The sequence below is a fragment of the Lissotriton helveticus genome, chromosome 7, assembly GCF_964261635.1.
Source record: "Lissotriton helveticus chromosome 7, aLisHel1.1, whole genome shotgun sequence".
Lineage (NCBI taxonomy): Eukaryota > Metazoa > Chordata > Amphibia > Caudata > Salamandridae > Lissotriton > Lissotriton helveticus.
In genome coordinates, this window is record NC_136068.1 from 1,850,471,659 (window position 1) to 1,850,490,176 (window position 18,518).

An 18,518-nucleotide genomic window follows, 5' to 3' on the forward strand; every position below is an offset into this window, starting at 1 on the left:
AACAATTATAATTAATTTACATAATTAATTAATTAAAATTAAATTACCTCCCACCCTATTCCCCTATAAACCCACAACCCGCTATATAAAACAATTTACTAAAAAACTTTTTTTATCAATTAATCAATTAAAATTAATGACCAATTATTTTACAATTATTTACAAATTAATACTTAATAACAATAATTATTATTGTACATATTTAATTAATTATAATTAAATTACTTCCCACCCTATTCCCCTATAAACCCACAACCCGCTACTGAAAATAATGCACTAAAAATTATTTATTTATCAATTATTCTATTATAATCAATTACCAATTAAATTTTAATTAATTAACATTTATTAATTAATTAACAATTACAATTACATTACATGATTAATTAATTATAATTAAATTACTTCCCACCCTATTCCCCTATAAACCCACAACCCGCTACAGATTTATATTACACAATTATTAAAAAATATTAAAAACTTACCTTATTTTCTATCTAGTCGATATTATGTCTAGTCTATATTTTTGATTCGATATTTTGGCTATTATTATCGATATTACTCGATATTTTTGTGGTCTATATTATGTCTAGTCGATATTTTGGCTAGTCTATATTTTTTACTCGATATTTTGTCCAAACGATATTTTGGAATCGATATTATGTAAGCATGGGCGCAAAATCCGTTCCGCTCGCGGATTTTTCGGATTTTCGGTAAATCCGCAATCCGCGAACTCTCGCGGATGTGGCGAAAATACGCAAATCCGCGCGCGGCGGATTTTTTGCTTGTGTTCACACTGCTCGCGGTCCGCGGCGCGGGCAGCAACAATCTCGCACTCGCGAAATTACAAAAATTACAATTGGGGAGGGGTGAAGGAAGTGACCCAGTCTCCAACTTCCTCTTCCTGTCCAGCAAGCTCCTCCCATTGCTTAGTCCATTTCCTGGCCACTTTGAATTCGATCTTGACTGGGAAGGATTACTTTTTGTGGATGCTGCTGGAGATTTGGCTTTGAGGCCTTTTGGATTACTTTTGGATTCGAAATTTGATTTCACAAGTAAGTTGATAAGTTGATGTTGTTTGTTTGTGGTGATTTTTGTGTGTGTTTTTCGACTTTTTGGGGTGGGGTTGGGGGCTGGCTATGTTGGTGGGAGGCCATTTTGAGGCATGGTCCTGCAGGTCCTGGCCATGTGGATGGGGTCAAGCGGCCATTTTGAAGTCAGGCAGTGTGCTTTGTGCCCTAGGGCTACCCAGTCTGCTCTGATTTTTTTCATTATGCTCAGGCGAAAATCGGATTTAAAAAAAAATTTTTTGCCTGTGTTCGCACTGCTCGCGTCCCGCGCAGCAACAATCTCGCACTCGCGAAATTGTAAAAATTACAATTCTGCACATGAGTTGTAAACTACTAGGCTTAGTTATGGGTGCATGCATGATACAACTGTTTTGTTGAATTTTAACATGATTCTGGCCAGGGCATGGATGGCATTGGATTGTGGTGATATTTGTATGTTTTACGACTTTTTGGGGTGGTGTTGGGGGCTTGCTATGTGGGTGGGGGCCATTTTATTGCCTGGTCCCGTGTGGGTGGGGGTCTAGGGGCCATTTTTAAGGCAGTTTGTGTGCTTTAGGCCATAGGTCTGCACCCAGTGTGCTGTGATTTAATTTTTGCAATTTCGCGAGTGCGAGGTTGTTGCTTCACGACGCGAACGTGGCGAAAAACCAGCAAAATCCGCGCCAGGGGGCCCAAAATCGGTCTGTTCGCGGATTTTGCTGGCTCCATTGAGGGAGGTTCTGTAGTAATACTGACCAGGAGAGTAGGGTTTGAACCTTTACGCTCACATCAATTGCATTTGCAAAAATTGCTCCCACTTAGGAAATATTGGCTGCATCTGAGTTTTTATGTTTTACATATAAGATCCTGCAGTGAGGCTGTTACTTGTTGTCTGAAAGGGACCTAGTACAATCATCAGCATGAGTTTTAAAATATTTTAACTGGCTACAAAAAGATTGAGTCAGATGAAGAGCACGTCTTAGTTAAACCCCGCTCAGGATCTAAGTCATGGAGAGACTGAGCCTTTCTTTATTTAACAATCTTTTTAATGATCGGGTGTACTTTTAAAATATGTCTCAAGGAGTTGTCTACGTTTTACTAAGCACACGCACTTTTGTGCAAAATTTGTAATTTTCATCTGTATTGATGAAAGTAAGTTTGTAATGTTTTTAATTAATCATACTATAAATACATATCTATTTATTTATGTGTAGTACTAATTGGTTCAAACTTTCGCAACAAGCATAAGAAGCAGATTATGAAGATTATCTGTGAAAACACCCACATTAAGTAGACATGCTCTGTTTATGTCCTGCAAAATATGTGTATAATAAACATATTTAAAGAGGTTTTCAATCAGCCTATTGTCTATTAGAGTCATTCACATTTTACTTCTGCCCACTACAGCATACAGCATGGAGCAGGGGTGAGCCCAATTCAGCCACTGGATATTTTCACTTTAACTGACTGCAATTTGCTCTTTCACCACAAGCGCATACACGCAGATGTTGGTTCTCTGTAGTGCCGGTGTTTTTGTTTTTACTTTATTACTTTGGTGTGCACTTTGTGTTTTTTTTCAAAAATTCTTTAGTCACATTTTCATATGTTACTGCACACACAATTGTACAAATGAGAACCATCAAGGCAAGAGCCTGACAACAAACAAGTAATAGTAAAACAAACTGCAGCATAGTAATGTCTTGCCCCCTTAAAAGGGGGGAATAGTCCAGTGAGGGTATCATTCCCACACTGAAATATGGGCTGGGGGGGATTGAGGGAAGGTAAGGGTAAGACTGTCCCACGAGGGGGAGGCAGAGGGGCCAGATGGGAACAACAGGGAAGCAACGCACTAATGAACATATACTCCGTATAAACTGTATTTTTTGGTGGATCTTTTACTACCCACTTTGTTTTCTAATGTAATTTAGGGACTTATTTAGTAATTTGAGAAGCAATAGTTGAGATGATGTCATCAACAGTGTCATTTGAGATGTCATTTTTGATGTCATTAACCATGACATTAACGATGCCATATGTGAGGTCATAAACTGTGCAGGGTGGGGCACAATTTATATATAGACCATTAGCTGAGAATACTGAAACTGGTGATTTTTTTTAATGTAAGGTTTTGTATCATCACATTATTAGTACCTAGCTATATCCTATATCATCCTTTTTTCAGTTAAATATATGTGTGTGTGTGTGCGTGTGTGTGTGCGTGTGTGTGTGTGCGTGTGTGTGTGCGTGTGTGTGTGTGCGTGTGCGCATGTAGTGGGGGGTTGGCATAGTTATGTATGGTAATAAAATGTTACTTTATGTTAAAATAACCCTAGAATTTTACTGGACAAAACAAATGTTGAAATAAAGGTTTTTTGGGTATGGTAATAATACTTATATTAAAAAAAAACCTTGGTAACTAACTAAAAAAAAACAATAGTTAAAGTGATGTTATTGTTAGGTTAAAAATGTCACTTTACATATAATATTTTAAACTAAAAAAATCTGAAATTCACCAGTTATTTTAACTGAAGTAATTTGTACAGATATCTTGTGCCCCTTCGTCCTGGTGTGCGTGGTACAGAACCACACTGAAATACATAAATGAAGAATGCCTCTTTGGCCATTTGCCGAAGGCTCTTTTATGAATGTGGGGCAACACATCTCAGTCATTTCTAGCGTGAAGCTAGTCCTAGGTTGCTAGTGTTCTGGTTTAGGGAGTACTTGGCTTGGCAGTTCAGGTTCAACTGTTCTTAATGGAGCAGGATCAAAACTGATTTCTATTTGGCTGGATCCAAACTAAGGTGGTATAGAGTGCTAATTAAAGTTGGACTGGAATGCAGCCTTAGTAAATTCCCGTGGCTGAGATTTATTCATACATTCCTTTTTTGTATACTTTAGTGTGTCACTCTAAGTGGGACAGGTATGCATAGAAGTGGGTCCCATGGGCACAGTATTACTATAGCCAAGGTATACCTGGCTGATGAGCCCTTAATTATGGTGTAAACAATCCTGGGTTGCTTGTGTTCCAATTGGAACAGGGTCAAGACTGAGGTGGCATGGGGTGCAAAATAATGATGGACTGGGATGCAGACCCAAATAATTACCAGCAGCTGAGATTAAATTGATAATTCCATCCATCACTTTAGTGTATACTTTTTATGAATGTGACCTTTCTGAGTGTCTCACTCTCTTTGACAAGCAAACTGTCTAAGCTTTTCTAGAGATATTTGACGAATAGTACTTAAACCATTTATGATAGTTCATGGAAATATACATGGAAACAATCATTAGCCCTATCAAATAATGTAGCCTCCTGTTTTGAAGCTGGTGATAAAACCTGAACAGCATTGCATCACGCAGCGTGGAGTCTTAGCATGCAGATTGAATGCTGGACCATGGTCATAGGCCAACAGTTCTTTAATGGAACATGAATTTCATAGAACAAAACTGAACTTTTCCCTGTCTTTCCCTTCCAGATAGGATGTGTTTTTGAGGAGTTGTAGATTCTTAGTTTACTGAAGGCCATTTAGGGAGAGCTGAAACTGCTGTGACCTCCTTTCTGTTCAGCCAGGATAAAAAGAAGGGGTCACAATTTTCCCTTCTAGGCGATGGTAGATAGGACATGAAGGTGAGGGTTGGGTAGACAGCACCCACTCAAAGTGGACATAATCCTGAGGGCAATCAAGCAGATGTAGTGTGAGTAGCCTCTGTTTCAGGCCTCTGAGTATGGAGAGGTATTTATCTCCTACTCTTTTGAAACTAACTCTACTGCAACAGGAGAAGCCAAGAGTCCAGATCCTGTGGCAGTCAAACCTCACCTGCTTCTTGTTCCCAGACATGCTCAGTGAAGTGAAATGTTGTGGGAAAGCCAGGAGCCGGAAGGGACATCAGCAGAAAACATACATCACTTCAGCGTGCAAATATTATTTACATATTTGCTGTTCTTCTTCACTGATTTTCCTCATTGTGCCAGTTTTATGATGATAATATGATAGTTCCACTATACCTTTCAGCCTTTTTTGTAGGGCTGTTTTGTTTCCCTAATGCCATAACATTACTCAAAACAGTGGCAGTGCAAACTGTGTAAACTTGAACTACTAGTGGACACAAAGAAGCAGCCTTACTAGATATTCATACAGAGGGAACTAACGGGAATGCAAGCCAACAACCCAGATACCGAGCTCCCTCTGTTCTAGAACTGAGCAGAGAGCACTGAAATGAAGGTATCCTGAAATCCCAAACTCCACATTCATCTTGAATCTAACAAGACTTTCCATTTTACACAAGTGTATTGGCTTTGAGCCAATGGATGGATGTTTCAGTTAACAAGGACCTACATGCTGAGTGTGGCCCTCACCACCACAGAACCCAGGAGAATGACACTAGATAAAATAAGGACTAGAGAAGGGGTTTCTGTTCATGGGCGATGGGGTGGCCATCAAACGTCTCTGCATTCACAAAATGTTACCACCGCCTGAGATTTACTCAGGGCTTTAATAGGGCTGGGGTACTAACAACTGGTCTCTTAAAGGCTTGAAAATGTTATCTGGAGATGGAATCCATTGGAGACCCAGCATGCTCATATGAGTTACCCGCCTATTAGATTTTCATCAGGAAGTAAACAGTATATGAATACAGGGATAGCTACAAGTGCTCTGTAAACACAAACTTGATGACAATCATATCACACTTTTTGTCATGGCCTTCTCTGGAAGTAATTAACAACAAGGAGCAAAGAGGGAACAATAGTCATAGGTCTCCCTCCACTCAATTATGTATTCACAAACAAGACCTAGACCACCGCGGCATTAAATCTTAAACCACTTTATGGTGTACCATCATATGCAAATCATTTGCAAACCACTCCTCTCTTTTAATGAATGAGGTAGGAGGTACATCCAGGTTATGCCCTATTTAAAAACATCGCAAAAAACACAGTTGATGGACAGAATGTAGAACAATGTCATACATTCACCCCAGTACAAGGATCTGGGCCTAAATCCATCGTTTTTTTGCACTCCACACCACCCTGGGTTAGACACTGGCTATATGCAAATCAGCTCTGACCCTGCGCCTCATGGGAACAGTCCAGTCCGAACTACCAAGCCATGTCTTTCCCAGACCGGAATCAAGCATCCAAGGACCGCTTTCTGGCTATCAGCCTTCATCAGCCTGGATAGCTTGACTCCAGTGGTGTGGAGAGCCTGGGACTCACGTCTGAGCATACCCAGCACACTCGGGTGAAAATTGCAAAAAACACAGTTGAGGGACAGAATGTAGACCAATGTCATACATTCACCCCAGTACAAGGATCTGGGCCTAAATCCATCGTTTTTTTGCACTCCACACCACCCTGGGTTAGACACTGGCTATATGCAAATCAGCTCTGACCCTGTGCCTCATGGGAACAGTCCAGTCCGAACTACCAAGCCATGTCTTTCCCAGACCGGAATCAAGCATCCAAGGACCGGTTTCTGGCTATCAGTCTTCATCAGCCTGGATAGCTTGACTCCAGTGGTGTGGAGAGCCTGGGACTCACGTCTGAGCATACCCAGCACACTCGGGTGAAAATTGCAAAAAACACAGTTGATGGACAGAATGTAGAACAATGTCATACATTCACCCCAGTACAAGGATCAGGGCCTAAATCCATTGTTTTTTTGCACTCCACACCACCCTGGGTTAGACACTGGCTATATGCAAATCAGCTCTGACCCTGCGCCTCATGGGAACAGTCCAGTCCGAACTACCAAGCCATGTCTTTCCCAGACCGGAATCAAGCATCCAAGGACCGGTTTCTGGCTATCAGCCTTCATCAGCCTGGATAGCTTGACTCCAGTGGCGTGGAGAGCCTGGGACTCACGTCTGAGCATACCCAGCACACTCGGGTGAAAATTGCAAAAAACACAGTTGATGGACAGAATGTAGAACAATGTCATACATTCACCCCAGTACAAGGATCTGGACCTAAATCCATCGTTTTTTTGCACTCCACACCACCCTGGGTTAGACACTGGTTATATGCAAATCAGCTCTGACCCTGCGCCTCATGGGAACAGTCCAGACCGAACTACCAAGCCATGTCTTTCCCAGACCGGAATCAAGCATCCAAGGACCGGTTTCTGGCTATCAGCCTTCATCAGCCTGGATAGCTTGACTCCAGTGGTGTGGAGAGCCTGGGACTCACGTCTGAGCATACCCAGCACACTCGGGTGAAAATTGCAAAAAACACAGTTGATGGACAGAATGTAGAACAATGTCATACATTCACCCCAGTACAAGGATCTGGGCCTAAATCCATCGTTTTTTTGCACTCCACACCACCCTGGGTTAGACACTGGCTATATGCAAATCAGCTCTGACCCTGCGCCTCATGGGAACAGTCCAGTCCGAACTACCAAGCCATGTCTTTCCCAGACTGGAATCAAGCATCCAAGGACCGGTTTCTGGCAATCAGCCTTCATCAGCCTGGATAGCTTGACTCCAGTGGTGTGGAGAGCCTGGGACTCACGTCTGACCATACCCAGAACACTCGGGTGAAAATTGCAAAAAACACAGTTGATGGACAGAATGTAGAACAATGTCATACATTCACCCCATTCATCCCATGAGGCACAGGGTCAGAGCTGATTTGCATATAGCCAGTGTCTAACCCAGGGTGGTGTGGAGTGCAAAAAAACGATGGATTTAGGCCCAGATCCTTGTACTGGGGTGAATGTATGACATTGTTCTACATTCTGTCCATCAACTGTGTTTTTTGCAATTTCACCCTGAGTGTGCTGGGGATGCTCAGACGTGAGTCCCAGGCTCTCCACACCACTGGAGTCAAGCTATCCAGGCTGATGAAGGCTGATAGCCAGAAACCGGTCCTTGGATGCTTGATTCCGGTCTGGGAAAGACATGGCTTGGTAGTTCGGACTGGACTGTTCCCATGAGGCACAGGGTCAGAGCTGATTTGCATATAGCCAGTGTCTAACCCAGGGTGGTGTGGAGTGCAAAAAAACGATGGATTTAGGCCCAGATCCTTGTACTGGGGTGAATGTATGACATTGTTCTACATTCTGTCCATCAACTGTGTTTTTTGCAATTTCACCCTGAGTGTGCTGGGGATGCTCAGACATGAGTCCCAGGCTCTCCACACCACTGGAGTCAAGCTATCCAGGCTGATGAAGGCTGATAGCCAGAAACCGGTCCTTGGATGCTTGATTCCGGTCTGGGAAAGACATGGCTTGGTGGTTCGGACTGGACTGTTCCCATGAGGCACAGGGACAGAGCTGATTTGCATATAGCCAGTATCTAACCCAGGGTGGTGTGGAGTGCAAAATAACGATGGATTTAGGCCCAGATCCTTGTACTGGGGTGAATATATGACATTGTTCTACATTCTGTCCATGAACTGTGTTTTTTGCAATTTCACCCTGAGTGTGCTGGGGATGCTCAGACGTGAGTCCCAGGCTCTCCACACCACTGGAGTCAAGCTATCCAGGCTGATGAAGGCTGATAGCCAGAAACCGGTCCTTGGATGCTTGATTCCGGTCTGGGAAAGACATGGCTTGGTAGTTCGGACTGGACTGTTCCCATGAGGCACAGGGTCAGAGCTGATTTGCATATAGCCAGTGTCTAACCCAGGGTGGTGTGGAGTGCAAAAAAACGATGGATTTAGGCCCAGATCCTTGTACTGGGGTGAATGTATGACATTGTTCTACATTCTGTCCATCAACTGTGTTTTTTGCAATTTCACCCTGAGTGTGCTGGGGATGCTCAGACATGAGTCCCAGGCTCTCCACACCACTGGAGTCAAGCTATCCAGGCTGATGAAGGCTGATAGCCAGAAACCGGTCCTTGGATGCTTGATTCCGGTCTGGGAAAGACATGGCTTGGTAGTTCGGACTGGACTGTTCCCATGAGGCACAGGGTCAGAGCTGATTTGCATATAGCCAGTATCTAACCCAGGGTGGTGTGGAGTGCAAAAAAACGATGGATTTAGGCCCAGATCCTTGTACTGGGGTGAATATATGACATTGTTCTACATTCTGTCCATCAACTGTGTTTTTTGCAATTTCACCCTGAGTGTGCTGGGGATGCTCAGACGTGAGTCCCAGGCTCTCCACACCACTGGAGTCAAGCTATCCAGGCTGATGAAGGCTGATAGCCAGAAACCGGTCCTTGGATGCTTGATTCCGGTCTGGGAAAGACATGGCTTGGTAGTTCGGACTGGACTGTTCCCATGAGGCACAGGGTCAGAGCTGATTTGCATATAGCCAGTGTCTAACCCAGGGTGGTGTGGAGTGCAAACAAACGATGTATTTAGGCCCAGATCCTTGTGCTGGGGTGAATGTATGACATTGTTCTACATTCTGTCCATCAACTGTGTTTTTTGCTATTTAAAAACATCTGCCCAGTCCCATGGAAAAGTAGACAACAGTTGTGAGACAAACAAAACACACACTTAAGTGTCAAATTAAGACAGGTAGAAAAAAGTGTGTGTGAGCAAGATGGCGCCTCACGGGCGAACCACCAACGGGAACCTGGCAGGTACTCACCAGGATTGCCCTACTCTCATCATTGGCACCATCAAGCTCGAAAGAAAGACTTGTGTCCAAAAAACAAAGAAAACAGTGCTTGTGAAAGAATGCAGTGTGTGAAAACAGACTGCATCCTTTCACAAGCACTGTTTTGTTTGTTTTTTGGACACAAGTCTTTCTTTCGAGCTTGATTGTGCCAATGATGAGAGTAGGGCAATCCTGGTGAGTACCTGCCAGGTTCCCGTTGGTGGTTCGCCCGTAAGGCGCCATCTTGCTCACACACACTTTTTTCTACCTGTCTTAATTTGACACTTAAGTGTGTGTTTTGTTTGTCTCACAACTGTTGTCTACTTTTCCATGGGACTGGGCAGATGTTTTTAAATAGGGCATAACCTGGATGTACCTCCTACCTCATTCATTAAAAGAGAGGAGTGGTTTGCAAATGATTTGCATATGATGGTACACCATAAAGTGGTTTACGATTTAATGCCATGGTGGTCTAGGTCTTGTTTGTGAATACTTCTCTGGAAGTGCCTGCAGTATCATGAATCCACCATTGAGAATATCCATCCACAGCCCTATCATGGGCCCTCCATGTGAAAGGCATGGTCTTGACTGTCCCAGTAAGGTGCAAAATATGTACGAATGGTGCAGAGAAAAGCAAAAACAAACAAAGGTAATAAGAGTAACTTCTAACCTCAGTACATTTTCATGCTTGTCCTCTGGTTTCCTCCTGTCATTGAACTGCAGAGCTGTGTTTCCCTCTTCATCCTCTGGATTCCTCCTCCCCTTGAACTGCAGAGCTGTGTATCCCTCCTCATCCTCTGGCGTCCTCCTCCCCTTGAGCTGCAGAGCTGTGTATCCCTCTTCAACCTCTGGATTCCTCCTCCACTTGAACTGCAGAGCTGTGTATCCATCCTCCTTCTCCATTGATGAACTTCTAAAACTGGGCTTTTAACAGAGGGTCTGAGTTTGGAGTAGAAGCTCTCAGAGCTGGTAGGCTGTGGCACTGCTCTTGGCCCCCTGCACAGGAACCGGAAACCACCAGCCCTCAGACAGAAGGCATCGGAATGAGTATTGCGGCCCACAGGCCTCTGAACAGGAAGTGATCGAACTTTCAAACATGAAATATGTAAATGTGTTCTCAGGCCTCGGTCCTTTCCATCTTAATATGGAATACCTGAAAGGTAAGTTGCTTTGGCTATACAAGGCCCATTTTTATGCTGCGAGGATTCAGAGTGAATGGAGATAAGCACCACATTGTGAGTAAGTCAAGGCTGCGTTCGAGTTGGATGGTGTAAGAAAATGGAGTATTAATTCAAGGGGATGAGAAACCACCTCAAATAATAATTCCAATTCTGGTCAGGGTGAACCTCTAAAGTCACTAAATAAACCCATGATAACCCTCTGATAGACTGACATACAGCTGTAAAGCAATATGTTGAGTATTTATGCAGTACTCAAACAGTAATGAAGTGAAAACATAATACACATTTTAAAACAATTAAAAAAAATAAGAAAACATTTGAATGCATGAAATGACACCAAAATTACAAATATCGAATAAGCAGAACCAGACATATGAATTTTTTCAAATTTTAATTAAAAAGAAAACTAAAAAGCACAAAACACCAACGTTGGTTGTCTGGTCATGCTCGACTGTTTCAAAGTCGGACATTAGCTGGCTGCAATGGATACAGGAACCAGGTTCATCCAGGTGGAAAGTTTTTCTCAGTAAACTTTCTAGTTCTGAAGATAAAGAGGTCATTGATGAGTTGGCAGTTCAGGTTGCAAGTTGGATCTAAAGGAGGGCTTGCCAACAGCGGATTGCTGAAGAGTGAGGTTCCGTTGCAGTGCTCAAACAAGTCTGAAATCTGTGCATGTGGAGAACTCATCATCAATAGCATACTGTTTAAACGTCAATCTGGATCAAGGCTTTTGTGTTCTGACATTTCCGGAACTCTGATGGGGCAAAGCAATCAATTGACGATTTAACACTTCCTGTTTCCTGTGTTTTACCATAAACTATCCCACAGTACCCCTCTCTACCTAAATCCAATATGGCAGAACATTGTTCCCCTAGTCAGAGCTCCCTATGCTCACCCAGAGGTGTGTGTTTTTGATAATGAGAAAACCCCTTTCTTGTGATTGCAGTGAACCTCTTTATCTTTTAATCTTCAGTTTGTGTGTAATGTAGGTAGGGTGAAAAACAAAGAAAGCAAATGTTTGGAGCTCTATCAATGATGATTTCTCCTACAAGGTTTACAAAATCCTTCCAGCACACCACCTATTATTCCAATGTTAATGATAAAAAGGTCCAGATAAAAGCTAACAATGATCACCAGTTGGACCACGGGTGTACATTTCTGCTTACAAGAAATGTCTGGTTTTTATTTTATTTATTTATTTATTTTTAATTTTATTAAGCGCACAGCTACCCAGAGGTTTCCCGGCGCTGACCAACAAGGTGTGACAATTGCAATAATTACTGGTTGAATAGCCATGTCTTCAAGTTCCCGCGGAACTTCAGATAGTTGGGCTCAATCCGAAGATAGAGCGGAAGAGAGTTCCACAGGGATGGACCCAAGAAGAAGAATGAGCGGCCACCCATTCTTGCTCTCTTGATCCTAGGAATCAGAAGCTTGGATTGGGAGGATGATCTGAGGGTGCGGGAAGGAACATACGAGATAATAAAAGATTTAAGGTATTGTGGGGCATTCCCCGCAATAATTCTGTGTATAAAACACAGGGCCTTAAACTTAACCCGACTCTCAATACGGAGCCAGTGAAGACTACGTAGAAGGGGGGAGATGGAAGACCTGCTTGGAAGTTTGCCAAGGAGGTGAGCTGCCATGTTTTGAACAGTCTGAAGTTTCCGGACAGTCTCCTTGCCGGCACCCAGAAAGAGAACATTCCCATAGTCCAGGCGGGAGGTGATAAGTGCCTGGACTACGGTTTTCTGGGTGTCAGGAGGGAGCATCCAGATAATTTTTTTTCACCTACTTGAGAATGACCGTACAGGTGGCACAGACTTTAACAGCTTGATCCCTCATTGATAATTGGTCATCAAAAATGATGCCCAAATTCCGAGCAGTCCTGGAGGGCAAGGGGAGAGTGCCCATTTGGTCAGGCCAATGAGAGGGCCCCCACAAATCACGATTAGTACCAAACAGGAGAAACTCAGTTTTCCCTCCATTCAGTTTTAATTTGTTCTCATACATCCAAGCAGAGATTTTACTAAGCCCGAGACGTAAGGAGGAAGGGAGGGATGTGTGACTGGTGGATAATGAAAAGATTAGCTGAGTATCATCAGCATACGAGTAAATAGCGAGCCCCGCTTGCTCCGCAATCGTAGCCTAAGGTCTTACGTACAGATTGAAGAGAAGGGGGCTCAAGATGGAACCCTGCGGAACCCCGTATGCTGATGTATGAGTTTTGGATGCTGATGAGGCTGAAAAAACTTGAAACGTCCTATTACTCAGGAAACTAGTAAGCCATTCTAAGGCAAGATGGGAAATGCCAATAGATCTGAGGGTGTTAATAAGGATAGAGTGGGAAACCGTATCAAATGCGGCACTTAAATCCAACAGGATAAGTGCCACGGTTTCCCCTCTATCTACCAGATGCCTAATAGTTTCCGACACTCCCAATAATGTAGATTCGGTGGAGAAGCCTGAACGAAACCCCGACTGAGAAGGGTGTAGGATAGTATGGGCTTCGATATAATTGGTGAGTTGTTGATTAATGTGCTTCTCCAAGATTTTTGAGAAAGCTGACAGAATATTGGCTTTTTTAACAGTGGTACAACCATCGCATGTTTCCATGATTGAGGGACCTTGGCCTCCCTGAGTGAGGTATTAAGTAACTCCAGAATAAGGTTAAGTGAAGGGGAGTCAAGGATAGACAGAATTTGAGGGGGGATAGGATCTAAAGGAGAACCAGATTTTATGGTACTAATGATGTTGCGTAAAGTGAGTGTGGTAAAGGGAGTCCAGGCAGCAATTCCAGATTCTAATGTACAAAGATCCGATTCCGGAACTTGGGAGTTAGACGAGGGGGGCAGAGTGGTGGAAACAACTGGAATAGTGGAGCCGAAATCGGAGTAAATGTTTTCAATTTTTGAAACAAAGAAATCAGCTAAGGCATCACATTGCGTCTCATCTAAGCAGGGTGCCTTAGGTTGCTTAGTGGCACCCGAGAGTTCTTGAACCACCTTAAACAAAGCTTTGGGGCGGTTCTGAGCATTAAGTATAGAAAGATTCACATATTCCGTTGCATATTCCGGGCATGATAGCTGGATAGCGCAGCTTTATATTTTAGTTTGACTAGAGGGTCATAATTGGAGCGCCATTTCCGTTCAAGATGTTTGCAGCCGGATTTAGCTATTTTAAGCTGTTCATTAAACCAGGGGGCCGGGGGGTGGTGTACATTAAATTTCTGTTTTCGAAGAGGAAGGCAGAAATCAACAGCAGAGGTGAGCCAGTTATTAATGATGTCTGCCTGCGCAAGACAGCTAACCTCACTAAGTGGTGTAGAGGCCAAGAGGGCAGCATTCAGTTTGTTTGTATCCAAGTTTTTCCAGTTTCTAGTCATTCTAGGTCTGGCTGGGGTGGCTGGAGAAGTTCGGGCGGGTTCGGAACTAATAGAAAACTCCACAAGAAAGTGGTCAGACCACGGAACCGGTAGAGCTGGCTTACACTCAACCGCCGTAAGATTGGATAGCACAGGATCCAGTAGATTGCCAGCTCTATGAGGGGGGCCGGTATTATGCAGGCTAATGTTGAGGGCAGCTAAGTCATCTAACAGAATAGAGCTACTGGGACAAGCGTTGTCATTAAAATGAATATTGAAATCTTCAACGAGAATAAAGTTAGTTGAGTTCAGTAGCAGTGGGGCTATATACTCAGCAAGTGAGGACGCCCATAAACCGGCTGGACCCGGGGGGCGATAAATAAGAACACCAGACAGCGTGAAGTTGGCAGATAAAGATATTTTAAACAACCCGGCTTCACAGTTAGGGATGTTTAGGTCCTCCCATTTGCATGAGTAGAGTTTTTTAAAAACAATCGCAATCCCTCCACCTTCCTTTTTTTTTCTATTCCTGGAAACATAGGTATAACCATCCGGAAGAGATGCGGCAATATCAGGACCGGAGTGGTCATTTAACAAAGTTTCCGTCAGAAACAAAGCGTCCGGTTGAAATGAAACCAGGAGATCAAAAATATTTCTGCAGTGTTTTGGAAGAGATCTGCAGTTTAAGTTGATAAACTTCATAGTATTAGAGGGGAGTTTCTGTTTCTTTTTACATGGAAAGATTGATGACGAAATGTCTAACCTGGAGGGTAATGCTAAAAGGCTGAAAGAACAATCAGGACAGGAACAGGGGGAGGATTGAGCATCCATGGGAGTAGTGTGCGAACATTGGGGAGGTTTAAGAGCCATAAGGATATCTCTGGAGTATGTCATATTAGAGGCTGAGTTTTTACTAACAAGGTGTGTGGTCCCTGGCCGCGACCGGTCGCGGACGGGCGCAGACGGGCTGGACTCCGGCGTGCCATCGTCGCGCCTGCTGCGCTCGTCCGCTGCGCGTCGACCAGCACATCGATTAATGTAGGGAGGCGGCGGTGTGCTGACTAGACCGCTCACCCCCGCTTCCGCCGGAAGTGGAAAGGGATAGAGAGACCTCCCTCCACCCACGAGCGAGGCTCGGGGAAGAACGGGGAGGGGGAAGAGCAAAATTCAACAGTGAGTGTTACTTCAGTATTTTAAATACGATGTAAATATTAAAAGTTTGCATAAACACACAAAGCCTGCTGCCGGTGTCTCCCTGCCCTCTCACAGCAGAATACACACAGGAGCTGCAATGTTAAGTATTTTCGTTGAAGAAAAAAAATTAAATAAAGCGCTATGTGCGGAGCACCTCAATCGAGCCCCACACAGATCAAAATCATAAGAGCATAAGAGTCGTGCCCCCCGCAGAATCAGGAATCAGAAATCAATCGTGCCACTCGTGGGTCGTCCTCACGGTCCTCCTCACGGAAAAACAGCGTAATTAGTGTGGTGATTCTAGTTGCTTATTTAAATGGTAAAACCACGTCTCTCATTGGTTATTTCTAAATTATTTCCAGGTGTGCCCCCATTTTATCACGCTCTTCCTCACCGAATTACTTCTTCTAACCCGGAAGTCGACATTTCTATATCCAGGATCACTAATCTCTTTCGATTTACTTGGTTTTCAGTTTCAAAGCTCGTTTTGACCAGCATTTAAAACTGCCTATAAAGCTCTAACTCCTTGGCTTCAATATTGTTGTTTAAACGAACAAATCCCGATTGTACCCTTTCCATTTCAACAGCTTCTCTAGAAAGCTTTATTTCTAAACGTTACTTATGTTTTCAACAAAAGGTTTGAAACCTGAACTCACTCACCAGCTATAAGGTTTCACTAACAGTCAGGCATCAGACCTGATGGAGTACAGAATCTGCAATTACAGACATCTGACAGTTTTCCTTTGAAGGAAGACTGAGAAATGCTGATTTTACTACACATTTCCCACAGCACATGACACAAGAGAGCTAAAGTTCCACTTTGGTCAACTAAAAAACCGGGTCGTAGTACTGGTACTTAAATAAATAAATGCAGACACCAAACATTTTCCTAAAGAGGATTCCACCCACTTCCTCAGCTGGCATCATCCATTGACCTGCTGGCTTCACACATTTCCAACAGCAGGTTAACCCGCTGTTTGCATTACATTGAACAAAGCTAAAGTGAAGCAAGTGAGATGGTTGTATGCCAGAACCACGCAAGTCATTACAGCTCATGGCTTTAAAATGTAGTCCTTACAACAACATGTTTTTACCACTGCATTCCTTTACCATGCAAGTCTTTACAATGAGTAACGTCTTGCCTTAGGGAGAAGCATTGGACTTTGGAGAGGAATCAATTACTATTCCAACTCCAGTATGTGCAACAGTAGGGAAAGCATTGGACTGCGAAGTCCAGCGCCGCTTCCCCTATGGAAAGTTGTTTTAAAGACTCTCGTGATAAAGGAATGCTTTGGTAAAGATACCTCATTCTAACAACCACGTTGTAAAAGCGGTGCGCGGGCTATACTTCAGTAGAGAATTGACTGAAACCTCCATTCTTAAAGAAAGTAATGGGGGGTATATAGTTTACTTTACAACTCTAATTTCACTTAAATTGGCTAAAACATCATAAGATCTGATAGGATAAGATGTATGGACACAACTGAAATATTCTAGTACTTTCATGGTTCAGTCTGGGGTAGAGCAAGGGCTGGGATATGTGCAGACAATCTTTGTCCTCGCTTGCCCAGTCCAGTATATACTTAGGCACTGAGACTCAACTCAGGATAAGTTATACAAACAACATCAGAACCCGCATACCCAGCTCAGACCAGGGTGATATATGGTATCAAACCACAATGTTTCAACAGGTATCAATAACAAACTCAGTTTGTATGATATAACTTAATTATGAAGAAAAAGGAGTTCAAGTGGCACCAAGGGTTGTATTTTGCAGATATAAAAGAGCTTGGAACCAGTGTCAATGTTATTTAACAACTGTGTTTTATGTGCAAAATTGAACACATAGTGTTTGTGGGAGAACAGTGAACAGCTCAATAGAAACACGTGAATAGAAATATGGAGAGGCAGCGAACGGACATTAGTTATTGGATATCAAATATTAATCATGAATAACAGTTGATTCAATGTGGTTTTTGCAAAATCATATGTATCATAAGTGAAACTCTGTTACGAGTAACAAATGAGTAATTGATATTCACGTTTCACTGGAGCCGTTCACTGTTCTCCTACAAGCACTATGTGCTCGCTTTTGCATGTTCTCGTTGTACCACCCAAGGCACCCACAGCTGCAAATATTGTTGTGGGTCGTGGGAGGGCAGAGCCCCAAGGCCCTCCTGAAGCTCATTTGGCTCTTTCCTTCTCTTTTCTGACAGACGTGGCAGCTGGCAGCTGTTTTCGCTGCCAGTGTTTTTTTCTGCTCATGTGCCTGTGAGGTTCAAGACCGACGCAACCGGCACACCCTGAGACATAGGTATCGGTGGCGAAAGGCGCTCCTGGCCAAATGTGGCCTTTTGCCAGTGGCAGACCTACATTTGCCCTTACCAATAATCCACTTTCCAACAGCAGGGAGTTAGATGACCGACGCAACCTGCACACCCTAAGACATAGATATCGGTGGAGAAAGTCGCTCCTGGCCAAATGTGGCCTTAGCTGTCCTGGGCCCAGGAGTTGGGTCCCCGGGGTCCATTGTTTCATCATTGTTCTGCCCCTGAGGAGATGGGGGAATTTGGGGACAGTCTAGAGTAGGTATGGGGTTCCCACGCACGCCTGCTCCCCTGGATAGATAATGGAGCAATCCTGTACTGATTCCAAGGCACTGGCCCACCATGGTGATAGTTTAGCCCTTTAGCCGCGGCCGTTTTTTCGCGGCAGTGCGGCATTTCCACGGAGTGGGCGGGGCCGCGGCAGCTGTTGGATGTTCGCAGCACCTGCGAGGTAGCGCTCGCGACGGCCAACGGCCGACAGCAACAGTTAAAGGGTTAAGGAAATGCATTGGAGCCCCACGCAGTCCGTCACTCAAGCAGGAGTCAAAGGTCCAATACTTTGTATCTGTATAACTGGCCTCCTGGCCTCCAACGGGATGCACTTTCCAGGGAGCAGCCTTTACTGGCTCCATGTTCCAGCTTTCTTTGGTTGTTGGCTCCTGGTGCTGCCCTCCTCCTGACTGGGTATTTTAAAAAATGGGGACCCCTACGAAACAACAATGTGTCTTGCTAGCTGTAGGGCCCAATATCTGAATAGGTAAACAATAAGCTAGACACAAGATCCTAAACAATTACAAACAGTGAAAAAAGCCAGGTCTTAGCTAAGACAAAAACTTTGCAAATTTCCAATC

The 18,518-nt window shown here is 43.7% G+C and overlaps 1 protein-coding gene across 1 annotated transcript in view; it reads right to left on the reverse strand.

The window, feature by feature from the left end:
• The window catches only part of LOC144767767 (killer cell lectin-like receptor subfamily B member 1B allele A), a 231,582-nt gene extending 221,078 nt beyond the window's left edge, over positions 1–10,504 (reverse strand). The window contains exon 1 of the mRNA XM_078651149.1: positions 10,371–10,504. Within this exon, the coding sequence (XP_078507275.1) occupies positions 10,371–10,504 (134 nt within the window). The remainder of the gene's footprint in view (positions 1–10,370) is intronic.
• Between the last annotated feature and the right edge of the window lie 8,014 nt (positions 10,505–18,518).